This window comes from Mustela erminea, chromosome 5 (assembly GCF_009829155.1).
Source record: "Mustela erminea isolate mMusErm1 chromosome 5, mMusErm1.Pri, whole genome shotgun sequence".
NCBI lineage: Eukaryota > Metazoa > Chordata > Mammalia > Carnivora > Mustelidae > Mustela > Mustela erminea.
In genome coordinates this window covers 111,930,747-111,957,899 of record NC_045618.1, presented here as the reverse complement: position 1 = coordinate 111,957,899, position 27,153 = coordinate 111,930,747, and the positions used below count along the sequence as shown (strand labels likewise).

Here is a 27,153-nt window from a genome sequence, read left to right as displayed (position 1 = left end):
ATGGTCATCCTGGACAGAGGCCCCCGAAGGGCAGCCAGTAAGAGGTGTCCAGATGCTCGAGAGTCCTGGAAGCTCTCAGCCTGCGGGTAAGTCTGAGAAGTTGGTACTGAAGTTTAGTGTACTGTCAGGGCCAAGTTCTTCTGACACAGTGGCTTGGTAGGGACGTTTATTGGCTGTTTTTAGGAACTCTACCTGGACACATTGGGCGACACACTTCATGCTGCATTTCCTGCCACCTCTTTTAATGGCCAAAGATTCCATTCCCACTCAAGTAATGGAGGCTTGTTTTGAGGGAGCAGCCAGTGGGGACATGGGTCCCCACGTGTTATGAACAGCCATGGAACGGGCTACAGAAGACAGAACAGCTGGGCACTCCCTGGTGAGTAGTTCCTCCATCTTCACAGCAAATCAGATTCTCAATACCAGCTGCTCCCAAGCCTTGCTTATTCTTGGTTCTAGAAGACAGTTCCCAATGGACACGTACCTGTGAAAACACTCTCTAGTAAACATCTGCATTGTTATTGAAATAACACTCCCAAAAGTCCCAGAGCCAGGTCAGGGCTAAACGCCAGTCTTCCTGATGGAGAAATCCAGACTTTTTAATTTTTTTTTTAATCGGATTTATTTGAGATGCTGGGTGCTTGGAATAATGAAGTGAAGCACTAGGCCTTCTCTTGGGTCCTCAGATGGGCCACGGTATGCTGCACGGCTGGTGCTGAAAACCTGGGCAGGTCAGCTGGGTTTAGAACCATCAAAGCTTTGACTACCTGCACGTTACCTTCTGGGGTGGGATGGGGAGGATGAGCAGCACAAGCCTGTCAGGAGAAGTCTTGGGGACTGAGCCTTTGTCTGAGAGGAGGCAGGTGTAGCTCATGCCCTGGGGGTCACTCACCTGCTCTGTGGCTCCTCACCATCACCCGGCCACGACTGACGGCCTCCTCACGAACCCAAGGAGGCAGAGTGGAGGACACAGTGTGGGCGTCGGTGCCACTGCAGAGGGGCAAGGGCAGAGCAGCTCTCCGGCAGAAGCAGCACCACTCACTGGAAGACTTTCCAAAACAAACTTCATCTCTTCAGCCTGGCTGAGCCCCCTGAAAGCAATTATTTCCAGAAAAATCACACTGTCCTTCTGAGGATCCCTGTGCTTGTAAGGCTTGTGGAAAACAACAGCCAAAGAAAACTATGTGCCCGTCATATGTATATTTTGGTTGCGGTCTGAGTTAAGGGGACATGCCCCCCAGTTCTCTTCCTCATCTTTCAGATCTTGGCAGACCCTGACCTCTCAATGGCGCAGTTCACGGCTTGGCCTTCAGCCGACAATACGTGTCTGTGCCAAGCGAGAACGACTTGCTGGGGCAAGTCGGAGTCAATCCTGCATCCCTCCCTCCCTTTTTTCCTCCCCATTTGACCTTTGGGGCTCTAGTTTCCTGCAAGGAGTGAATTATTCATGTTTGTACATAGATATCAAATTGGCCCTTCCTGGGTTGCCAGCAAGGTGGGGCAGGTAGGCGGCTTTGTTCAGAGTCTGTAAACAGGAGGAGCCACCTCCTTGTTGAAACAGCACCTCCAGGTGGGTGACCCTTTTTTTTTTTTTTTTTTTTTTTTTTTGCTAAGTCATCCTGGGGATGCTCAAAGCCCCATTGTGAAATCCTTCCTGTCCTTCCAGGCTCCTCCTTCCTCCCCACCCCTATAACAGACCCTGAAGTGGGCTGCCGCCGCTCTGCCGCCACTCTGCACGCCTCACTCTGCCCCTTCACCATGGCTTACATAGCCAAGTCCTTCTACGACCTCAGTGCCGTCAGCCTGGACGGGGAGAAGGTAGATTTCAACACGTTCCGAGGCAGGGCCGTGCTGATTGAGAACGTGGCCTCGCTCTGAGGCACGACCACCCGGGACTTCACCCAGCTCAATGAGTTGCAATGCCGCTTCCCCAGGCGCCTGGTGGTTCTTGGCTTCCCTTGCAACCAATTTGGACATCAGGTGAGGGGTGTCTTGTTATGTACCCAAGGAGTTGGGGTGCTGAAGCTTTGGTAGGCGAAGGGGGGATGGAGAGTGACTGTGTGTGTTGGAGCGTCTGGAATCGGAGTTATTTGTTAATCTAGGTCTTTGGATACAGGTGAATACCAAGGGGAAATACATGGGGTTCTAACTGTCTGGGCTTCAGTACAGAGGGTGGGGTTTTGTTGTTTATTGTCTTCCCATTATGATCCAGGAGGGCTGGTACCGCGTCTGCTTTTCTCTCCATGTCTCTCCACGGTGGAGAATGCACTTGTCAAATACCCGCTGAGAGGATGAGTAGAAGGAAAGAGAAGATCAACACTCACACTAGGATTGAACTGACCCAGGAGACCTTAGTTGCAGCTAGATGTGGTTCTGCTCTTCCGTGGCTCTGTGCCCATGCAAGAGTCACTTGATTTATCTGTTTTAGTTTCCTCATCTGTAAATGGGATAATGCCACTTATCTCACAGGATAATTGTGAGGTTCAGAGGGTAAGATATACCAAAAAAAAAAAAAAAAAACCTTGGAAAATATAAAGTAATATGCAAGTGAAAGCAAATGCAACTGTATTATTTTGGTCGAAGGATTCTGTTTTAAATCAGCCGAGGGGACAATGATTTTGGTGGAAAGCTCAGGGTACTCCACGTCTACGGGTCTCCTCTGGGTGTCACGTGCACCTGTCTCTGATTTTTTTTCTTTCCTTTTTTTTTTTTTTTTTTTGGGTGTGTCTGTGTCTGTATGTTCCACACAGGGATCAAATCTCTGTCTCTGATTACCGGGTCAAGTTCTAGATCTTCAACCCACATACCTCAAATTCTCTTTCAGGGATTCTTCTATATTCACTTATTATTTTAATAGCACCAGCAGACAGAATGTCCTCAAGTGAACCCTCTAATTATAACCCCCTCAGTTCAATTCACAGTGGAGTGATGGCAAGGAATTGATTAGCAGATACACAACGGGAAGGCTGAAGTGTCATTGGCTGTGACAAACCTGAGTCCAGACCATCACTGCTGTCACTCTTGCTTCCCTGTCTCAGTCTGTTTCTAGGCTTGGCCAAGCCTGAGAGAGAATGGGTGAAACCATTTGAAGGGTGTCTCTTCCACCCCAGAGGTGTCTCCACCCTTCCACCATCAGGCTAGCTAGTGGCTGGAGGGAATCTGTAACCTACCAGGAGCCCGCCAGCCGTCTACATTAAGAGATAAGGAGTCTAATGGAGATCACCTTTGGGCTCAAGATGTCTTGATGGCCTGGAACTGACTGTACTGATTGGTTCTAGTACGTCAGAGGCAAGAACTTTCTCCCATAAGGAGAAATCTGACTCTTAGACCCAGGGGAAGGGGTGGAAAATAAGGGTTTCCATGGGCCTTTTGGGGCTCTCAGGGGTGGAGAATGCCAAGTAGGGATAGGACGGGGATGGCAAGGGGGAGGGAAAGACAAGTAACAGGCTCAGAGCTAAAGCCCTCACAGCTGAGTTTAGTGAGTGAGTGCAAGGAGTCTTGGGAAAGCAGTCTGGAAGTAAAAGGAATGCTAACTACACCTTCACAACGGTAGTCCTCAAGTACACACTTAGCTTTCCTTCCCTTGGCCTATTTCAGAATCCTAAACACTCTATCCTGTTAAATCATCCCTGCCGGTCACTAAGCAATTCCATTTAGCATACATCCACTGTCATCTCTAATTTACTTTGCCTTTGTAGCACCTGAAAGCTAGACTTCCTTGGAGGGGGCCTTTCTTCATGAATGCTTCCTCCCACTTAGACTTTCAGATCGAGGAAAAGGCAAGATGAAAGGCAGAGGCTATACTCAATACTCACATGTAATCAGAAACAACAGAGGCAAAATCAGAGCAGAGGAAAGGGGAAGGTTTGCCTGGACGTGTGTGTGACTGTGTATGTGAGAGTGGGGGAGGGGGGTGCAAAAAAGTGAGAGTTCTAGATGGCATCACCTGAGCCTCTTTTTTCCTTTCTTTCTACTGCTCTGAACTCAAGGTACCTTGAAGTTTCAGACAGATATCCTAAGAACTATTCAAGGTAGTTTAGAGAGAGAAGCAGCAGTTCAAAATTGCTAAATCATTCATTGTAAGAACAGCCAAGCTAGGAACTGCAAGAATTTTCAGGAATGGCCTCGCAAACCATCAAACAATAGCTCTGAATGGGGAATCTCCAAGTCAAGAGTAGGGCAAAGTTGGGAAGAAGGAAAAAGAATAGGGGACGCAGGGGAGCTACACAGAAGAGAATAGTCCTGGGAAGGGACTATAGGAGAGTGAAAGGTTTTCGTGGATCTTTTATTTCCCCCTTCCCTCTTCCATGCTCTTTGTCTTTTTCCTCCCCCAGGAGAACTGTCAGAATGAGGAGATCCTGAACAGTCTCAAGTATGTCCGCCCCGGGGGTGGATTCCAGCCCACTTTCACTCTTGTCCAAAAGTGTGAGGTGAATGGTCAGAACGAGCATCCTGTCTTCGCCTACCTGAAGGACAAGCTCCCCTACCCTTATGATGACCCATTTACCCTCATGACCGACCCCAAGTTCATCATTTGGAGCCCGGTGCGCCGCTCCGACGTGGCCTGGAACTTTGAGAAGTTCCTTATTGGGCCGGAGGGGGAGCCCTTCCGCCGCTACAGCCGTACCTTCCCTACCATCAACATTGAGCCTGACATCAAGCGTCTCCTCAAAGTTGCCATATAGACAGGAGCTGCTCAGCATACAGATCTACCCCGTCCCGCCCCTGGTATCTTTCCCGAGGCTTCAGTGTGCCCACAGGAGGCACTGCTGGGCCAAAGCTTCCTCTTGAAGAGCCTTGCCCTTCCAGGCCACCTGTCTCCCCTCCCTCCCCCAACCTTCTGCTTGGTGATTCTACTTGGAGCTCCAAGATTTGGGTGGCTCTGGGCCTTCACAGAATGATGGCACCTTCCTAAACCTTATGGGCGGTGTCTGAGAAGTGTGAAGGGCTTAGAGCCAGGCTGCTAGGTGTGTCCAATAAAGGGCAGGTATGCAAACAGCCAGGCTCCCTGTGTCTTCTTCCTCGATGGAGGGTAGAGGGGTAACACAAAACTGCAGGTTGGACAGAGAGCTGGCAGCACACAAAGGCTTGACAGAGGAAGGCTTTGATCCGGGTGACACCCTGATGACTGTCGAGAGCAGGCTCTGGCCAGGGTCTGTGGTGGCAGGTGGAGTTGCAGGAAGTATGAATTCTATTATTGCTTAATGGCTCCTCCAGAACAGAGGCAGGGGGAGCGGTGCAGGGGGGTGCAGGGGCAGGTAATGAGAGGTAAAGGGGAGGAAAAGGCAGCAAGCCTTTCAGTGGAGAGTACTGGGAGGCTGGGTAGAGGACTTCAATCAGGAAGATGTCACTACCACTGCAGGTACTAGGCCAGCCAAGCATTACCTCACTTGGAGACGTTGCTGGGACACAAATTTGGTCAACTTTAACTGACAGCAAGGGTGTGGAGGGTGCGGTTCCTGGGAACACAAAGAGTACTTCTTTCCCCGATCCCCTTGCTGAGTCACATTTGTGTTTGATCCTCAGCAGGACTGACTCCCACCTTTTCACAGTTCCATGCTACCCTTGTCTTTCTCAAACTCACATGTTCCCAGATACAGGCACAAGACAGACCAGCATAGGCATGAATGACTGATTTCATTTTTTCTTCCATGAGGGTGGGAATGAAGAGGGCCTCCCTTTAGACCATCCAACTGTTCATAACCTGCCAACAGGACAGCCCTTCTCTGTGAGAACAGGGTTCTGCCAAATGACTTTGTAGAGACCATGCCCCAGATTCTTCAGCAAGTACAGGCAGACTCCAAAGGCACAAACACCACCAAGGCCAGGTCCTATCATGTTCTGGAAAGATACCTGCTGAGAAGCCACTGTCCTGTCACTTTGACTCACAAACCTCTTGCTGCAAACTACTCACTTCACCTCTCCTTCTTGGACCACTAGTTGGAACATTTTCCTTTCCTCATTGAAGCCCAGAAGGGGCAGTTCTCCAAACTGGACACATTGCTTATGAACCCCAATGCTGAGGGGGGAGATCCCTTTCCTGTGGCATCCCCATAACTATTTTCCAAGCACCTGTGTCATCTGAGAAGTCAGTGCAGAATAGAGGTTAAGGATCCTTACTGTCTGACCTTCAACTGAAGTTATGCCATCCGTGGTGCTTTATTTCAAAAGGGGTAACCTGAGCATTACAGTGGGAATCCCCTGGCGCCCTTTTGCAGGGCCGTCTGCTAAATTAAGGCTACCCTTAACTTGACTGTCAAAAACTCAAGCCTTTCAAGATTCCTGCTCTTAAAGCCAACAGCTGGGGTATGAGTTTTTGGAAGGCAGGACTGAGCACTGATTTTAGAGCAATAGCTGCAGAGACAAATGGCTTCTCTGAAGAAATGAAATACAGAATTCATATCGGATGCTAGTATGATTTGTTCATGATCTCCATAGTGCTAAAGTCTGTTGCTATGCCTAATAACAGATCAGCTGTCCTAGATGTTGGCATGACGCCACAGGCAATTTCAGGCTGATATGCCAGTACAATGTATTGGGTCTTTCCCCTGAGGCTCAAGTTGAAGGAATTATTTAAAGATTCCTGAAGGATTGGGAATTAACACTGTAAGTGATTTTGCAGAGAGTCAGTAAGAGCCATTATGGTAGGAAAAGTGCTCCTCACTTGGGCAGGGAAAATGCTACATGCTTCGAGAGGGACTTGCCCAGTGTGGCTCAGGAGGGAACAGGCATGACAGGACTGGAGACACTTCTCTTACAAGCACATTTTGTTTTTACTAAATCTTTAGTTGTGCGGTTGTTAAAATGAAGAGAACTGAGAAATTGTTTTATTTTTCATCTTGTTTGTCTCCCTTTACAGCCTCAGAAGTACCAGTTTATGGCCATAAGACATGGCAAAGCTTAAAATAATCACTCACTTTCAATCTTTTAATCAAATTTCCCTAGGGGAACTCAGGAAGTAGGAAGGGTCTCATAAACAAGCATTCCCAGAGAGATGACATAATGCCACTTGATTTAGAGCAGGGACAGAGACAGTCACTTCCCTGAGGGCTGTAACAAAAAATAAAGCTTGGGGCAACTGATTTTAGAGGATCAAGGTACACAGACTGAAATTTATTATTTCCCTGTGTTCCCACAGCTGTATCTCCTTAGTTTAAGAAACACTGAGCCAGAATCTGATTAGTGATTTCAAATCTGATTTCTTATCACCACCATCACAACTGTCATCAATAAATGACAAACTATCATTTATTGAATATTTACTACACTCACACACTGCATAAGTACATAACTAGATTACTTAATCCTTGTACTGACTCTGTGAAGAATTCTCTGTTTTAAAGAGAAGGTAAGTGAACAAGACACCTGCCAAGAAGGTGGCTCCAAGTAGCAGAGTTGAATGTTAAACCCAGGTCAGTTGACTATAAAGTCTGTGCTTTTTTTTTTTTTTTTTAGACTTATTTATTTGAGGGGGTTGGTAAGGCAGAGGGAGAGAACCTCCAGCCGATGCCCCACAGAGCATAGAGCCCAACATGGGGCTTGATCCCACAACCTTGAGACCAGGTCTGAGCTCAAATCAAGAGTCAGATGCTTAACCAACTGAGCAAGCCTGGTGCCCCAAAGCCTTTAATCGTACTATTAAATACAATAGTGTTTCCCTCTATTTCAGAGTTCCTTCAGAAAGAGCACTGACTGCCTGTACACAGCACTGCACAACTTAAAAACTCTTTTACTTATGTTTTATCATTTGATTTTATAACTTTGTGCAGGAGACATCATTATTTCTATTTTTCCACTGAAGAGCCAAGGTGCATATAACCTGCCCAATGTCCCAACATGAGCAGGTGGCAAAGCTCATTTTATTCTTTTTTTTTTTTTCTTAAGATTTTCTTTTTATTATTTATTTGACAGATCACAAGTAGGCAGAGAGGCAGGCAGAGAGAGGAAGGGAACCAGGCTCCCCACTGAGCAGAGAGCTCAATGCAGGGCTCGATCCCAGGACTCTGGGATCATGACCTGAGCCAAAGGCAGAGGCTTTAACCCACTGAGCCACCCAGGTGCCACAGCAAAGCTCATTTTAGAACTAGGTCTCTTGGTTTCCTTTCTATTTAACCATACTGCATCTCACAATAGAGACTACTACAGTCAAGAAACACACAACCTAAAACTGAGGGCCTCAAATTCAGTGAAGTAACTTAGCCTTACTCACAAAAAAAGCAGAATGAAACAAAGAATTCTTGATCCCCTGATAAAGAGCAGTGAATATATACTTCTGAATAATTCCTTATAAGTAACGAACCATATCTGGTTGTGCCTACAATATATCATGTATCAATTAATTAGTACCGGAAGAAGCCAAAACCATTTAAGAAAGACTGGGCCACCTAAAACAACAAAACGAACAGGCTGAGCTTTGACTCCAAGAGCCTAAGTATGCAGACACCAGATCTATACATCATGGAGCGTGCAGACTAAGAATAAGGTGCCTGGACAAGTTCACTTTCCCAATTACACCTATAGATCGTTCCTTCTCTTTCTTGTCTCTCAGAAAGGGAAGTGAAAAAAAAAAAAAAAACCTGATATTCTTGCCTGGTTCCCCTTTATTTGAACAGAAAAATATGGATTCAGTAGAACTAGGTTTAAGAAGTCTTTATTTGCAGGGCGCCTGGGTGGCTCAGTGAGGTAAAGCCTCTGAATTCAGCTCAGGTCATGATTCCTGGGTCCCAGGATAGAGCCCCGCATTGGGCTCTCTGCTCAGCAGGGAGCCTGCTTCCCTTCCCCTCTCTCTGCCTGCCTCTCTAACTAATTGTTATCTCTGTCAAATAAATAAATAAAACCTTAAAAAAAAATTAAAAAAAAAGAAGTCTTTATTTGATTAGATCCGTAGAAGAATTCTAGAAAATAGTGTCACAAAACACAGCACAAAGTTGGTTTAATAATGACCAATGTGGATAGGATCTTGTGTTTTAAGTTTAGTAATATATAGTCCAAAACAGACAGATAATTATACAGCCTGTAATAGACGAGGATTGTCAGTTAGGGCTTATAAAATCATATTCTTGAGCTCCAAATGACTAAGCTGGAAGCATTAGCGAACTCCAAGAAGGGACAATTCAGAGGCTATAATGGGCTTAGTGCTGCTATTTAAAGTAATGAAGCATTGTCTCTGCTTTCTGGATCCATTTCACCAAACGATTTCCTCAGCAGGTCAGATATAGATTTGCAGAAAAGTGGAAAACATTTTCCAGGAATAACACAACTGAACCCTAAGGCCTAGATGACTTAAGTTTTCTAAATAACAGATCTTGGTCTGACAGGCCTAGATCCCTCAGAGTGTTGTTGCCAACATTCTCAACTTCTTCCTCACCTCGCCAGACCCCTATACTTCATCTGTCGTGAACAGTAGTGCTGAGACAGAGTCACTGTACTAGTTGTCTGACCGTAAGTTCCTTGACATCTCTGTGGTTCAGTTCCTTTGGCGCTAAAACTGGGAAAACAATAGTACCTACTACTTGATGGAGTTGGTAATGAGGATTAAGTGTTTAAAAAGGCCAGACACACAGTAGGTACTTAATAAACCTCAGCAGTATTCTTCTTCTTCCTGTTATATAACAAAACTTCCCTGGCATCAACAATGAACATTTACTCACTTTTTTCCCTTACAAGCAAAGCTTTAGTTTAGAATTTCCAAACATCTTGGATATGAAGAGGAAACAATTTTCTTTCTGATGTCTGACCCTTGAAGTTTTGGTCTTAGAATGAGAAGAACTAACCAAACCCATCTTTTAGCATATAGTACTTTATAATGCTTTTTAAAGCATTTTACATTCATTATTCATTTGGATCTTCCAACAATACTATGAAGGAAGTAAAATATCAGTTTTTACTAGCCCAATCTAATAGACATGGAACCTAAAGACTGGAGTTATGTTTTGCTTAATGGTCATACTGCTACCAAATGGCAGAGAGACCTAAGTGCCAAGGTTTCCAACACCCAAGCCGGTGTTCTTTCAACTATACAAGGTGAGATATTTTAAGATCTCTTTGGAGCAGTTGATGTGATTCTATTTACTTCTAGTAATTAAAGTCCACTCTTTATTCAGATTTTGCTGATTTTTGGTTTTTGTTTTTTTATTAAGATTTTATTTATTTACCCAACAGGCAGAGATCACAAGGAGGTAGAAAGGGAAGTAGGCTCCCTGCTGAGCAGAGAGCCTGATGCGGGGCTCACTCACAGGACCCTGGGATCATGACCTGAGCCAAAGGCAGAGGAATTAACCCACTGAGCCACCCAGGCACCCCATAGATATTTTGCTGGTTTTAACCAAATGTCCTTTTTCTGTCCCAGGACACTTCGTTACATTTAGTTTTCAGGTCTCTTTACACTCTTTTTGGCTGTGCGAGTTTTCCAGACTTGTCTTTATGGCCTTGACAATTTTGAGGAGTATTGATCTGTTATTTTGAAAGCTGGCCCTCAACTGGGATTTCTCTGATATTTTTCTCATGATTAGACTGGGGTTATGGGTTTGGAGGAGGGAGACCACAAAGGTAAAGTACGCTTTCAGCACATCAAATCAAGGGCACATGCCATTATCAATAGGATTATCATTGAGGATGCTAATTTTGGTCATTTGGTTGAGCTAGTGTTTGTCTGGTTCTTCCACTGTAAAGTTACTTTTCTCCCTCTGCATACTCTACTCTTTGGAAGGAAACTGCTGTGCATAACCCACCCTTAAGGAGTGGGGAGTATCTACATATATTATTTGAAATTCTTCTGCATGTCTATTCTTCTAATCTACATATTTCTTGATTCAATCATTTAGCTCTGTCAGTAAGGACTCATGGATATTTAGTGTTTGGGTTATAACTCAGTACTACTTTACTTTATTGCTGAAGCTATTCCAACTTCAGTCACTGGGAGCCCCTTTTGTTAGCCCTTTTGTCCCTTTGACATACTCCCAGTCATTGTGTTTTATGGGGTTTTGGGGGGTAGAGTTTTGGGGATTTTGGGGGGCACTTTTCTTTTGACACAAAATGCTTCAAGCTCATTTTGTACAGTCACTGCCCTAGTCCTGGAATCAATCATTCTCCAAGGAACCCTGGACATTAGGTATACTCCTATTACCCAAAAGATCTGGGCATTAGGTATACTCCTATTCTAGTTTTATTTTCTAGCCACATAAATTCTAACAGAGATTCTACACTCTGATGTGAACTGGGAACTTTAGCAGAAGAGCTCAGCAGAAGAACATAATCCCCTAAATTATTTTTTCTTTCAAAGAATAGTTAAGTATAAGCAGGAAAAAAAAATGCAAAATAATTCCCATTATAAATGAAGTAAGACAAACCATGAGGCTTGCTGTATTATAAACCAACACAACACAGGTAACTACAGAACTGCAGAGGATCCTTAGAATAACAGAGTCATTTGTCGAGGGTCATCTGGGAGAATACTGATAGTATCTTCAGCTTTGCCACATAACAGACAGAGCATGGTGTACTCCTAGAACAAGATAAAGTGCATAATTACATTGAGGAACAGGGAAAAAGACACTTCATAACTTACTCTGATCAAGCTATTCTCTGTAAATTGGAATGGATATTCCCTCTGCACATTAGATCAATTTCTTCAACACCTATCAGGGATGTCTTAGGTTTAATCTGTGTATCCTGGAGTCTTTTGTTTATGTAAATTGAACACATGCTGACAGTCTATTTACTATGTATGCCAAGAATGTCAACTTGGAAATGCATGGCTACTTCTTGAACTCAAAACACATATTGGGCTAGGGGGTGCCTGGGTGGCTCGGTCAGTTAAGCATCTGACTCTGGATTTCAGGCTCAGGTCATGCATGACCTTAGGGTCATGAGATGGAGCCTCACATCAGGTATCATGCTGGGCATGGAGCCTGCTTAGGATTCTCTCTCTCCCCTCCCCCTCTGCCCCTTCCCACCTTCCCTCTCTTATTTAAAAAAAAAAAAAAAAAAATCCAAACACAAATTGGGCTTGATTAGTGCTATTTAATTAATTATTTGAAAGACAGAGAGTGTGTGCATGTGTGCATTAGTTGACGGGGGGAGTTGGGGGGGGGAGGCAGGGGGAAAGGGAAAATCCATGCTCAGCACGGAGCCCCATGGGGTGGTGGTGGTGGGAGGGTGCTCAATCTCACAACCCTGAGGTCACGACCTGAGCCGAAACCAAGATCCAGATGCTCAACTGGTGCCCCTAGTGCTGCTATTTAAAGTAGTGAGGCAGGGCGACCGGGTGGCTCAGTCGGTTAAGCATCTGCCTCCGGCTCAGGTTGTGATCCCAGGGTCCTAGAATCGAACTTTGCACCAGGCTCCCTGCTTCTCCCTGGGCCTCTGCTGCTCTCCCTGCTGTGCTCTCTCTCTCTCTCACACACAAATAAATAAATAAAATCTTTAAAAATATAATAAAATAAAGTAGTGAAGCAATATGAGTGTGGGTCCCTAAGGACAAATTCCTATTCTTAGAGTTGCTCCTTCCTAGATTATTTAAGACTACTAAGCAACACAAATGTTTTTTTTAAAATGAAAGAAAGAAAGATCCCAAACTAAAACAACTATTTTTATTCTCTAAGAAAATAAACAATTAAGTTAAACCCACTTGTCTGTCATGCCTCATATTTAAATAGCTAGCTGTCTGGAATATGATCTATTTCAGGAGTTTATGTTTCTTGGGCTTAACAAATGTCCAGGCTGTTTAAAAAAAAAAAAAAAAAAGAAGAATGAAATCTTGCCATTGCAATGACATGGATGGACCTGGAGTATATCATGCTAAAGGAAGTCAGTCAGAGAAAGACAAATTCCATATGATTTCACTCATATGTGGAACTTAAGAAACAAATGAGAAAAGGAAAAGAGAGAGAGGCATGAACCAAGAACTCTAGAGACTGTAGAGAAAAAAACTGATGGTTACCAGAGGGGAAGGGGATGGGGGAAATGGAGGACGGGGATTAATGAGTACACGTGCTGTGATGAGCACCGGGTGTGTATGGAAGGGTTCAGTCACTATCTTATACGCCTGAAACTACTGCAACACTGTATGTTAATGATACTGGAATTAAAATTTTTAAAAATATCAGGCTGGTGACAGAAGATATTTTGTTTTAGGGAAAACTCCTAGGGCAAAGTCCTGTTTTTATAGTTATCCCCTTCTAGAATATTTTAATATGGATCATAAACTATATACACATATTTCCTTTTAAACTTCTGCTTAAAAACTTTCTTCTTTAAGAAAACAAACTTACTGCTAAATTTATTTGTATTTCCACACTTCAAACTGAGATTGTTAGCTGTCTGGGAAAAATTGGTCAGTCAAGGCAGTTTGTGTTTCATGGATCTGGACAATCAGTACAGAGAGGGTCACAGAGACAAACAAGGAGTATGGTTCAGAGACTTAGAACCAGGGAACTGCATTTCTGTTTCCTACAGGTGAGCTTAGTTGTGGCAAGAGAAAAATTGTTTCTTAAAAAACCACACTTCATTTCAAGGTCTGGTCTACACACACGGTAGAGCTAAATAGGGGCCAAAGCTCAGAGAACAAATACAGGTCTCATAAATTAAAAAATGAAATAGGCGTGCCTGGGTGACTCAATCAGCTGAGTTTCCACTCTAGGTTTCAGCTCAGGTCATGGGCTCAGGGTCATGAGCTCAAGCCCCACAAAGGGGGGTCTGCACTCAGCAAGGAGTCTGCCTGAAGATTCTCTACTTCTACCCCTTCCCCCCAAAATAAAGAAATCTTTCTAAAACAATGAAATAAAAATCTACCCTCTATACATATACCCTCTTTTACTGCTCCCAAATACTTCCACTTTCATCTGCCAGACATTACTAGTAGGATTTGAACCTCTCACTGGAGATGAAGAAGAAAACAGTAATAAAGTCAAAACGGGAAAATGTATGAAGCTAGAAAAACATCTGAGTTTTCACCAATGTATCCATCGACAAGTTTTTATTAAGGCCCTAAATATTTTGCAAAGTGCTAAGTGCACTGGCAGACATGAGAGAAGGCAAGGAAAACGTCTGACCTTGCAAAATGTATAATCTATCTTGAGAGAAAGAAAAAACCTAACACGTGGTATAATCTGGAAAGGATATTAAATAAGACTGACTACATTTGAAATATTTCATTTATAGTTGGTGTGGAATCCAAATTTCACTGTAGGTCAATTATTTGGAATTCAAAAGCAGTTTCCCACAGAAGCACTGTTGTACACAGCAGTTAGGTTGCCAGGAAATTCCAGGGAGTCTTTCAAATTCATATTGTACAAGTACTATAGAATCTAGCCATACATAGCATGCTTCTGTGGGAAAACAAGTCTAGAATTCTAACTTGGAATGCAAGGAACACAATCCCCTGTGCTGCCAGGGTCAGGACACCTTTTACAAAACCGGCCAAGAGAACAAGAATTCTCCTCAGTCATTCATGGAGACCCTCAAAGGCTCCACCTGGGCAAAGCACAGGGATAGAGATTTGGAAGGAAGGGTGGAGTGTGAGGAATCACCTTTGGGACGACCAGATCCTTTGCTTTATTCTGAGGGGCCCATGGCCCTTTTCTTCTATTACTACCTATTATTTCTGACCCCAAGTCCTCTCCTTCCCTATTCCACAGAGGAACAGAAGGCAGTCTCACTGTTCCTCTTTTGTTTTCTGAGGCAAACACACAGTCCTTTCAGTGGCTTTTAGGGTGATATAAAAAATAAAGGATACCTATAATCATTTATAATGTATTTTCTGTTTAAACTCTATACTTCTGTCTTTACTCCACCCCTACTTGTGCCATCAGAAAAATCTCACTTTAACAATGATATTGTGGTTATATTAAAAACAGAATTATCTTTTAGAGATATGTACAGAAATATTTACAGAAGTAGTGATATACTTGGGATTTGATCCAAAATAATCCTGTAGGGAGCTGTGGGAATGGTGAGATACAAAATAAAGCAAACTGAAGGCTGGGTGGTGGAGGTTAAAACACTATTCTGCCTACCATTGCCCATAAGACATTTAATATGAAACAAAACATTACCAATGTGGGGAATCCCACCTTGAACCTGAACTACTGCTGGAGTGAAACAGGTGCTGGGGCAGAATGGGGACAAGGAAGAAAGCTAGCAAAGCTGAGAACAAAGAGTTTTTGTGCCCGTTAGGCTGAGAAGGAAGTTTCCAAGTGGCTATTCCTATGAGTCAGGGCCTGCTGTAGGTACAAAGAAAGGGGAAAAGCAGTATGGGCTAGACTATCAAGAGGAGGGAGGAGACAGAATTTAAGTTCTACTTGAAAGAGGTAAGATGTAGTTGACTTGAAGGTAGAGAAAGGGACAAGTCAAGGAAAAAGCATGAATAAGGACAGTGATAGGCAAAGGGCAAGCATATGCCATATGGAGTAGCAAGAGCGACAGGACGATATATTTGAATAAGATTAATTTGACAGCAGCACGCAGAACTGTGCCGCAGTAATTTAGGTTTGAGAGGGTACGGTCCTTGACATGAGGTGTGGCAACAAAGCCAAAAAAGGCAAGAGAAAGAAAGAAAGAAGGGCAGCGGCGTCTGGGTGGCTCAGTGGGTTAAAGCCTCTGCCTTCAGCTCGGGCCCTGGTCCCAGGTCCTGGGATCGAGCCCTGCATTGGGCTTTCTGCTCAGCAGGGAGCCTGCTTCCTCCTCTCTCTCTGCCTACTTGTGATCTCTCTCTGTCAAATAAATAAATAAAATCTTTAAAAAAAAAAAAGAAAGAAAGAAAGAAAGAAGGGCAGGCAGGGTGTTAGCAACAAAGAAGGACATTTGGGAGACAGCTGATAGGTTTTAAGTGAGCCTGAGTGTGAGTGTATTCACTATTTGAGAAAGTAAAGAGAAAGTTCCAGAACAGAGACCAAGGTTCAGTGGAAAAAATCAGTTAGGGAACAACAGGAAAGAAAACCAGGGAAAAAGCAAAAGAAGACTCAAAATGATTTAAAAAGAAAGAAAAAAGTCTAGCACTATGGACCTTAAGGGAGGAAATCCTTCCAAACCACTACGGTTGACAAAAACAGACCCAGGAAATATGCTAAAAGAGCTTAGAACTGAGGCAAGGTCACAGGACTCAGCTACATTATAGGACACCTCTGAGAGAATAGTTTTAGTAAAGTGAAAATGAAAACTGATTTGCAGGTGGTTAAAAGAAGCACAGGGAAATAAGGAAAATCAGGTAAAGACCTATTCAAGTAGAGCAGCAAAAGGAAGGACAGAGATGATTAGAAAGTTGAATCTCAGAGGTAGCTGAGTGAAATGAAAAGATTTTTAACTTATTTTTTAACCAGAGAAGAATCAAGTATATTTACCGTCAGAAATATTTTAAATCCCAGGGAGACAAAGAAAATGCTGGATAGAGAGCACATAGATGAGGAAATGCAGAAAGGGTGGAGTTCGAGAGGAAGGAATATCTTCCTCTCTACTGGGACGGAGGGAAGAGTCTGAGGTTGGACAATGCTATGTGTGGTGAGCCAAAGAGACTAGTGGGAAAGAAGAGAAAGGGAAGTGGCCAGCCCCATGAGAACCCTGAAGTCCAGAACTCAACTATTACACTATAGCTTAAATGAGCTATGGAAAGGCCAAAGCAGTGGCCTAACACATCACTTTCAAGAAATGACTCTCATCACAGGATCTAGAACACACGTGTAGGGTAGCAGATGGTGAGAAGATGAGGTGGAGAGGCCAGTTTAAGAGCAGGTTTTCTTCCCAAGAGAATTTCACCGTCTATACATCGTGAATACAAGCCATCTTCTTTTATCTTCCTCTTCCTATACCCAGCGTCATTTCTGGGACAGCTTTGAAAATGGTTGTGTTCAGTCATAAAGGGAAATCAGCTAGACTTGGCTCTGATGGCAGTGATAGACAATGGCTTCATTAGGGCAATCTTAATACTCTAAAGAGCTCACAGGGGCTTCAAGAGCTTCCACAAATGGCTATAAGCCCTCCTTTGCTCTCATGGAAGGACAGAGCTGCTCCTTTAAGCCCATGATATGCTCCCTCCCCTATTTGGCCACTACTCATTCACTGAGATCTTGACTTTGCCCTAAGTTATATATAACATATGAACATTTTCTGAGGCATAATTTTTGGATGCTGAGAAGATATGGTCAAGATATTGTACGGATTAACCACAACATATCAGGCCAGGTTCTGACAGGTGAATAAGTGCTTTCTTCTACCCTACAGTACAAATGAACAGGAGTGCTCATACTGCAAGATTCTGTTATGGAAGATTATTCTTTTTTTCTCATTAAAATCCTACCCTAACTTGAAGGACTTAAAAAAAAAAATTCCCCTGCCTGGGACACCTGGGTAGCTCGGTCAGTTAAGCATTTGCCTTCAGCTCAGGTCATGATCCCAGGGTCCTGGGATCAAGTCCTTATAGGGCTCCTTGCTCAGCAGGGAGCCGCTTCTCTCTCTGCCTGCTGCTCCGTACAAGGTCTCATCCTTATAATACTTATTCTCCACTCTTATGGTGGTCCAGCTTCTTTCCTCCAACCTGGATACACCCATCCTTTCATTTTACTTAATGAATTATATTAAAATGACTCACCACAACTGAGACTACAGAGTTGCCCAAGTCTACATGTCTGTGAGGGAAGACAAGGATAACCTCCTTATCAGAATTTCCATGCTCCACAAGCAGGGGGGCAGTGGGCAGGCCAACACTTATAAAACCAACAATATGCAATTACATAACTGGATAGAGAAAAAAACAGGCACAACCGTAACCTCATAAGAACCCACAATGTGGGGCGCCTGGGTGGCTCAGTGGGTTAAAGCCTCGGCTCAGGTCATGATCCCAGGGTCCTGGGATCGAGCCCCACGTCGGGCTCTCTGCTCAGCGGGGAGCCTGCTTCCTCCTCTCTCTCTGCCTGCCTCTCTGCCTACTTGTGATCTCTCTCTGTCAAATAAATAAAATTCTTTGAAAAAAAAAAAAACCCACAATGTGCTATTCTTTATCAACAAACATGACAGGCCTGAGATACCATTTCTAAGGCATTCATTTTGATTTGTAACTCTTATGGAGACAGGTTTGAATAGATACACTCACATCTAAAGTGTCTCCTTTAACATACACAAGTAGAAGGATAGTCTCCTTTAAAACTTACTAGTACTTCAATTGTTAAAACTAGATCTAGATTTATAAAAGTATTTTATTATTCCCCCTTCCCCACAATAACATACCACATTTATACATTTACCTGAAATTCATCCATGATACTGAATGTGTACTCGTGCCTGGCTATTACATGATGACAATTCTTACACAGATCTGCCGAAACAGAGAGAGTCTTAAATGATTAAGTCTTGGAAGGTGTCTTAAGACAGTAAAACTTCTATTTTCAGCATGGTGGTGCTTTAAAAGAATACATTAATGGATACATTTAAACACAGCAGTAGGAAACCCATTATAGTATCTACCTTGAGAAGAAATCCAAAACCCATCACATAGCAATGCTACATAATGACTCAGAGATTAACAGGCATATATTAATTCCCATTCTTAGAACTTGGGAGAAACTGTGCTACTAAAAACAATCATAAATAAAAAGCCAATGCTAGACGTTAAAGTGAGTTTAACAATAAAAAAGACTCTAGTAAAAACATATAATAACTATGATTTATTGAGTGCTTACTGTGTGCCAGATACTGTTTTAAATACTTTTTATCTCTTTACTTAATCTTCTCAAAACCTGAAGAGATAGATACTATTGATCTCACCTTTTTAAGGATAAAGAAACAAAGCCACACCATGGTTAAGTAATTAATTAGCAAGACTAGCAGAAGTGTTGGAAACAGAATTCAAACCTATGCATTCTGGCTCCAGAGCCCTTGCTCTTAACCACTATGTCCTAATACCTCTCTAAAGGAGTTTAAAGCGTTATGCCTAATACAAAGAAAAAGACTGTTCTACTTTAATATTTTCAATTCTAAAGGCTTAGCATCTTTCATATTCCTTTTTAATATCATTATTTGCACATTTATTCCTCATATATTCAGAACATACCAAAGAACCAGGAAACAAGCAAAAAGGGGGTGTGACCAGTTTAATCTTTTGTCACCATACCTGAGGATTTACAAGTACGTATACTTAATCTACTCATAAAAATTCTTAAGAGTGCCAACCTTAGAACTGACTTGTTTCTATCATACATAATTTATTTGGTTCCCCAGCATTGAGGACAAGAAGCAGCATATGAAGATAGCACAGCAAAAGAAACAACAGACAGATGATGAGATGGGAGACAAAAATAAGCTATGAGAGCAGAAACAAGACTAAAAAAACCATAACATCCCCGGGTAATTTATATGGCAGCAAACAGCCCTAAACACTTCAGTAGCTGTTGGAGGACATCACTGTACTAGAGTATAGTAAAAAAAGAAACCTCACATGAATGACCCTAAGGTTTAAAAAAAAGTCTCTCTTGCGTGCCTGGGTGGCTCAGTCATTAAGCGTCTGCCTTCGGCTCAGGTCATGATCCCAGGGTCCTGGGATCGAGCCCCCAACGGGCTCTCTGCTTAGCGGGGGAGCCTGCTTCTCCTTTCCCTCTCCCACTTCCTCTGCTTGTGTTCTCTCTCTCACTGTGTCTCTCTCTGTCAAATATATAAACAAAATCTTTAAAAATAAATAAAAATTAAAATTAAAAAAGTCTCTCTTGTTTCAGAAGGCATAAAGACTTTAAAAATAAACAACAAACAAAAAATGGTACCTGAACCATAAGCTTTAGTTATCTGCAAGTCACTTATGCAGAGTCTGATGATGCTAGCATCTTTATTTTCCTCTTAAAAACCAAACTAGCAACTCTTTTGCAATACAATATTGAAACAGGCCTCATAAAACACAACATATCAGTAGGTATAACATATCAGCTTTCAAAAGCCAGTATCTGCTACCAGAATTGCATGAAAATTAAAAGTTTACTTACGATCATAGGTAACTATTTCTTCTCCATCTTCCTCTTTCAAAGATTTGTTGGTGATCAGCATAAAATCCCGCTTACTGCACACTGCACAGCCTGTAAAGTTCAGCAAGAAAGATCCATTTTCCAGGCAGATGTTACCCTAAAACATTAAAAATAGAAATTTAATTTTCTTCTATTTCAAAACCCTTAGTGAAAATAATTAATAGACTAAAAATTTCTAAAGGCAAAAAAAATGGCCAGAATTTACTTGCTTGAAGTCTGTACCAAGTAATTTTTGAAATTACTAGCTTTCCTCTAGAAGTGCTATTTATGGCAAATAAAATTGATGCAGTGTTAAAGCTGTAAGTCTCTGAGGACTGCAACTGTGTTTGAGAGGACTAAATGCAAATGGATATTTAGAAACTTAATGAACCTTTAATAATATAAAATGTGAAAAGGAAAAATTAGAAAAATCTAATAGCCAACAACATTAAATGAGGCATAGCATAAAACTAGAATTAAAATCCAATCAAAATGGAATACTGAACTAATGATAAAAATTATCTTATAAAATGTGATGCTCAGGGGACGCCTGGGTGGCTCAGTTGGTTAAGCTGCTGCCTTCGGCTCAGGTCATGATCCCAGGGTCCTGGAATCGAGTCCCACATCGGGCTCCTTGCTCGGCGGGGAGCCTGCTTCTCTCTCTGCCTCTGCCTGCCTGTGTGCGCTCTCTCACCCTCTGACAAATAAATAAATAAAATCTTTAAAAAATAAGAAAGAAAAGAAAGGTGGCATTCTGTTACCTATCCATCTTTAAAAAAACAAAAAACTGTGATGCTCAGTTGATTGTTGAAATAGCATTTTCTGATGTCTTAAAAAACAACACAAAATAAGCAAACAAGAATAAACTCTCATCTCTACAGATGATAGTCCTTAAAGGGTATGTGTGATTCAGGCAGAGAAGATAAGCTCTGCAATTCATCAGACACTAGGGCATTCAAAAGAGAAAGGGATTTGCTTCATCACCGAGAAACTGTAAACAACGAATGTTGCTAGCTCAAGAGAGGTCTTTGCTAAAAGCTTACTAGTAATAGTTCAGAAAGTCATTTCATCAATAATCTACATCAACCTCATTTCTGACCAGTACACAGAGTACTTTTAACAGCTGGTGTGACTAAAAATCAGTCAAATGAACACTTCTCCAATGAAGCTATGTGCCTGATACTGTGCAAAAGCACAGTGAAGGATTAGAGGAGTCACCTCCTTCCTATTCCGAAGAGCTTATAACTATCAGGAAAACCAGCTTTAAGTGATGCCACAGTGAAGCCTTCCTGGATTCCCAACACCACAGTGAACCTCCCCCTTTTGAGTAGCTCTTTGCTATATGTTAAGGAAGAGATTAACTCTGTGCGGGCAGATATAGTTGGGAGATACTAAATCACAGGCACATCACCTTGACCACTAAAGGGGGGAAAGGCATTGGGACTAAAGTATAAATTTCCAGCTACTAAGAATGGGTGCTTTGCTTTGATTTTCTTAAAAATAAACATCACTGAAGTGTAGCTTCTATAAATAAAATAGGTGAATCACTTTTAACCAATATTCCAACTAAGATATAAAAATTTCTATCTTCCTAGCTGATCCTTCAGGCTTTGCAGTCTATCTCCAACCCCCATCTCACCTCAGGCACCCCTTGATCCAATTCCTATCTCTAGATGATAGATTCACCTGTTATAAAATTTTATACAAATAGAACCATGCAGTATACCTCTCTGCATCCAGTTTCTTTTGTTCTGTCCAAATTAATCATCTATGTCATTGTACTGGTAGCTCATTGCTTTTCATTGCCAAACGGCATGGATTCGTGTTGATAAGACTTTTGGGTCCTTTTCAGTTTGGGGCTATTACGAATAAAGCAGCTACGAAGATTCATTAAGTCTTCTGTAAACATATACCTTTCTCTTCGGTAAACACCTAGAAGTGGAACTGCTAAATCAGATGGGAAAAATATGGTCCAGCAAACTTTAAAACTGCCCATTAGTTTTCCATTTTCTATGCCCACCAGCACTGTGAGTTCCAGTTGCTCCACATCCTCACCAACCTGAGGTACAGTGTCTTTTCTTACATTAGCCATCCTCATCTTGTGGTATCTCACAGTAGTTTTTAATTTGTATTTAGTTTGTATTTCCCTCATGACTAATAACGTTAAGCATCTTTTCATGGTGCCTACACGTGTGGAGCGCCTAGTCTTCTGCCCATCTTTTGAAAGCTAAGTTGTTTATCTTATCTAGTTGTAAGAGTTATTATGGGGTTGTAAGAGTTCTTTATATATTTTAAATACAAATCCTCTGTCAGATTTGTATTACAAATATTTTCTATTATTGGTGTGCGATTTTTAAAATAATATCTTTTGAAGAGCAGATAGTTTTGATCTTATGAAGTCCAATTTATCAAATTTTTTTCTTTCACTATTTGCATTTGTCTTCTTCTTTTTTTTTTTTATTTGACAGAGATCACAAGTAGGCAAAGAGAGAGGAGGAAGCAGGCTTCCCGCTGAGCAGAGAGCCTGATGTGGGGTTCGATCCCAGGACCCTGGGATCATGACCTGAGCTGAAGGCAGAGGCTTTAACCCACTGAACCACCCAGACACCCCTATGTTTGTCTTCTAAGACTAGCATTCCTCATCTATGAAAAGTATCTACCATAAATCTCCAGAAAAATTTATGAAACCAAAGATAAATATTACCTATTCAATCCACTCTTAGAACTTCTTGACATGTTAATCCATTATTTTTCTCTGACAATTTTTTGGATGAGTACACTATACTTGCTACCATCATCTTATTGTCCTTTCCTTTGCTAAGCTCAAAGTGGCTTCTGTTCTTACTGCCCTCAGAAATATCACATGACTTCAAAAACTCCCAGAGTTGGAAGGACCTTTCAGATTTCAAATGTTCAGTCTCTCCTGAACAACAGGAAGAGCGTTCAGTTTCTCCAATGGTAGCCCATTCCACTTTTGAAAACCTGTTAGAAAGTTCTTTGTTCTGATTCAAAGCCTACAATCCAATAACATCCACCCACTAATGCTTTCTAAATCTGCCTTCTGAAATTCCAGAATGACAGCCCTTTAATTATTTTAGAACAGAATAAAGTCAGAAAATATAAAGTCAGAAAAAAGTGCCAATGAAAGGCTCCATCACCTCAATCCTTTTCTCTATTCTTCTTAAACTTTATCTTCACTTAACTAATTATTCCCTGAAGCTCTCCATTCTGCTTGATTCTCCATATTCTTTTCCCAAGAAAACAAATCCTTTCATCTGTTTGAATCTTGCACCTAAACTGCAATTTTGTATTTTCACTTGACTCCTTGGATGTTACACTCTCAATCTTGAAGGAAACATGATAAAAACAACCTGACTGTGTGCACCTCAATTTCATTCTCTCTCCATATGCCTACAACTTCTGTAATGATACTTTGAATTTCCCAACTGCCTAGAATGAAAACACTAAGATCATCTATAGCTCCTCCCTCCATTAAACTGGCTGAGGTCCAGTAATTCTTTTCTTGAGATGAGGTCTTACACCTACACTACTGTTGCCATGGCTCCCCAAATACTCTGTAGGGCTCTCCCTTTTACATTTCCATTCTACTACAACCTCAATATACAGCCATAAGATTCATTCTCCTAAGTAACAGATTCCAGAAATATTTCCTTATTAGATTTTCTTGATGGATGCCCAAGGCCTCACATATAGAATCTAAACTTAATACAATTTTTAAGTCTTTTGATTAGCCCAATTCTTAAGAATCCAACCTAATCTCTTTAATCCTCTTCACTACAAACACCTTCCTCCTGTGGTCTCTGGAAAGTGCAGTGTTCCTTACTGGATTCATGAACATTTTTTACACTTGTAAAAAAGTATGAAAGAGAAACACAATAAAGTATATGAAACATAAATGTGCAATATAATGCCTCTACCCACTAGGTGTCAGTAGTACCCCCAGCTGTGACCATTAAAAATGTCTACAGATGGTGCCAAGTGTCCCTTGGGAGGCAAAAATCTCACCTGGTTGAGAACCACTGCTCTAACTAATTCACTTTCATTATTCATTCATGGCGTTCCATTCTCTAACTGTATCACACTTTTCCGGTGTACGACTGCAAATAATGCTGTTGTAAGCATTCTTACACAAGTGCCCAGGAACAAATGTAATGCATTTATTTCTCTAGGATGGAACTGCCGGGTCATTCCGTATGCATATCTTCATTTGATATGAAGATCAAATCAAGATTTGAAGCTAAAACTTTTTCCAAGGAGGTTGCATCGGGAGTGTTCTTGTTGTATATCCTTCCCCAAAGAGTAAGTATTCAGAGACAGAGACAACTACAGATTTTCCACCTCCCAACCATTACAAGAATCCTTGTTCTTGTTACATTTCCCAAGCCTCTGGCTCCTCCTTTCCTTCTTTTCTACCCCAGTCACACTGGCCTTCAAGTCCCCAATGAAGTCCACCTTCCTTTTGGGAGAGCAGTGCTATTACTCTCCCATTTCTTTGAACTTGAACAGCATTTATCAACTGTACTACTCATTTTTTTTGTTGTTGTTGTTAATCATATACTCCTCAGAAGGCAATGACAGCTGTCTATTTCTTCTTTGGTGTCCCTTTCTGGCCTAGCAAAGTAATCTAACTATACACACACATGTTCAATAAGTATACAAATGAATGACAGTAACAAGCTTTGACAACCTCCCGAGCTTGAGAGCAGCCGAGATTTTTCAAAAAGGAAGGAAGGGTCAGGAAACCTGAATTCTGCCCCTGGCTCTTCTGTTAAGGGAATGTGAACTTGGGCAAGTGATTTCTCCTCTATGGGCATTAGTTTCATCTGCAAAACTGGGTTATAACAAATGGCCTCACAGGTCCCTTCCAGCGCTAGAATTCAGTAAGAAAAGTGAATTTCACCAAATCAAGCTTGAGATTGTGACGGGGGAATAGGGGGCCGTGTCCCTTCGTCGTCAGACTCGACTGGTGGTGGCGGTGGTGGGGTTTCCCTTGTTGTCCCCTGGAGCTCGAGAGAAGCGGGGTGACGGCTGATGTCAGCCGCCAGTTCAGGGGACCGGCGGAACGGACAGCCATAGGCCGCCCCCGCCCTCAAGCGCCTAAAGACAGCTACCGGAATGAGCAGAACGGCTGGATCGGCCCGCGCCCGGCCTCTCAGGGAAGGCCAGCCGGGGCTACGAGAAGCTCCAAGGGCTGGCCATGGGCCAGGAGAACTAGAAGTTCTCGGCGCCCACTCGCTCACCCGATTCGGGTACTCCTTCTCCACACAGCCCCCACACATCCCGACGCCGTTCTCGAGGACGGTCCTCCGCCGCTTCCGGGAAGACGAAACCTCGCGAGAGCAAAACCAAGGTTGCCGCATGCGCCCTCTGAAGTACTCGACCCTTGGAGTATTTAATTTCGGGAACCTACGCGAAGTCTCCGCCCCGTAGCCGCTGTTGGGAGAGCAGGACCTGGTCTCCCAGGCAACAACGCGGGGCAGGGAGTGGGACTTCGGAAACCTACCCGGGAAGAGGGCGGGACCGTGGACCCTGTGGCGGGAACGCGAAAGGGAGCTCCCGCTGAGCAGAGCTCTTATGGGCGCCCTCCGGAGTCTAAACTGACAGAACGGCGAGTCACAGCACACATGAAAGGGAATTGTTTCTCGCTGCCTGGGCACACCCCGTACAGAAAGCCGAAATTATAATAATTTATGTACCTTTCCGTATCAGTGAGAGCAATAAATCAGCTCTCGGGCCGTGAATAAGCAATAACCGAAGTGTTGGGGAAGAGGCACTTACAGCTCTGCAGAGAATCTCCTAAAACTCCTAAAAAGAACTCTCAAAATGTTAATAATAAATGACCATTATTTATCCCATTAGAGGTGGGAAACATTTCTGTGTCATAGAAGCACCTCCGTGGCATGAGCGCCCTGGACAAATAGAAAATGGCCAGGTCGACCCTGCAGAGCTGAAAATGTTTGTGGCTGGAGCCCTGCCTTTCCCTTTCCCTTCGTATTGAAAGCATCTTACTTTTGGCAGTAACATAATTAACCTGAATACGAACACCCCAAATCTGTCTTTCTGTTTCTGAACAACCTGTCTTCATACCAGCTACTCCAATGGAAATGATACTCAATAGGAACATCAGCATCCTCCCTTAACCTTGACTACCAGAGTCAAGTCAGTGAAGAAATCGGGGAGCATAGGAGACTGTGGGATCCAGGTTCTTTAGAGAAGAGGTTAACTATTGCAAAGTTCATTCTATTCTTGGAATAATTACAATGACTTCCACTTGTATGACATTTTCAACCTTCCAAGTGGCCTCATTTCAGCTTCTAATTTTATGGCTTTACGACCCTAAAGAATGGTAAGAAAAATGTCCTCCCTTTTCAGATGAGGAAACCAAGAAATAAATGGTGAAAGGTCTTATCTGTGGTAACAAAACTGCTAGCAGTGACCCAGGACTAGGACTTTGTTCCTATCCTGGGCTCAACTTCTTTCTAATACAGTAGCCAGTAGCCACAATGTGGCTATAAAGTACTTTTACATGTGGCAAATTTGAATGGAGATTTATTGTCAGTACACCCTAAGTTTAGAAGATGGAATCAAAAAATGTAAAAAATTGTAAAATGTAAAAAAAAAAAAAGAAAAAGTAAAATATTTCATCAGTGATTTTTATATTGATTACATGTTAAAATAATTGGGCTAAGTTAAAAAATATTATTAAAGGTAATTTCACCTGTTTTTAAAATCTGGCTACCAGAAAATTTTGAATTACACGAGTGCTTGTATTATATTTCTGCTGGACAAGGCTGGTCTATACAATTCTCTCTCTTGATCCATTTTTTATATGCTTCCTCTGTTTTTAAAACCTAAATGCTGATTTTTAGTTTTACTAACTGCTGTATCTATTTTACTCAATTCTGTAGACATTTGTTGAGGCCTTCGCACAAGGAACAGTGTGGACAACAGGAAGATGAAAAAGACATTGTCCCTTCCTGTTCTCCAGAGACTCACAATAGAGTGTGAGAGATAAGATGAGCATAAATACCTGTAATTACTGGAAGATTGTGGTTATTTAACAGCAAAAAAACTATTTCCAGGTGGGGACTGGGAATGAGGAATTTAGGCCTTGAAAGATGTATAAGATTTCAAAAGGCAGGGAATTTTAGTATAG

The 27,153-nt window shown here is 42.4% G+C and overlaps 2 protein-coding genes across 3 annotated transcripts; one reads left to right on the top strand and one right to left on the bottom strand.

Annotated features, from left to right (window-relative positions):
• Positions 1–592: 592 nt before the first annotated feature.
• On the bottom strand, positions 593–25,372 carry CHURC1 (churchill domain containing 1). 2 transcript variants are annotated; one of them, XM_032344510.1, is made up of 4 exons: positions 25,238–25,372; positions 19,959–20,094; positions 18,234–18,304; positions 593–1,091 (listed from the first exon to the last, which is right to left on the bottom strand). In XM_032344510.1, the coding sequence occupies exons 1-4, from the start codon at positions 25,355–25,357 to the stop codon at positions 1,074–1,076; spliced, it is 345 nt and encodes a 114-aa protein (XP_032200401.1). In that variant the 5' UTR covers positions 25,358–25,372; the 3' UTR covers positions 593–1,073. The 2 variants fall into 2 exon arrangements, with proteins under 2 accessions (XP_032200401.1, XP_032200400.1); XM_032344509.1 differs by lacking the exon at positions 593–1,091 and adding an exon at positions 11,326–11,503.
• On the top strand, positions 1,626–4,999 carry GPX2 (glutathione peroxidase 2). The gene is made up of 2 exons (XM_032344511.1): positions 1,626–1,980; positions 4,335–4,999. The coding sequence occupies exons 1-2, from the start codon at positions 1,759–1,761 to the stop codon at positions 4,683–4,685; spliced, it is 573 nt and encodes a 190-aa protein (XP_032200402.1). The 5' UTR covers positions 1,626–1,758; the 3' UTR covers positions 4,686–4,999.
• Positions 25,373–27,153: the final 1,781 nt, after the last annotated feature.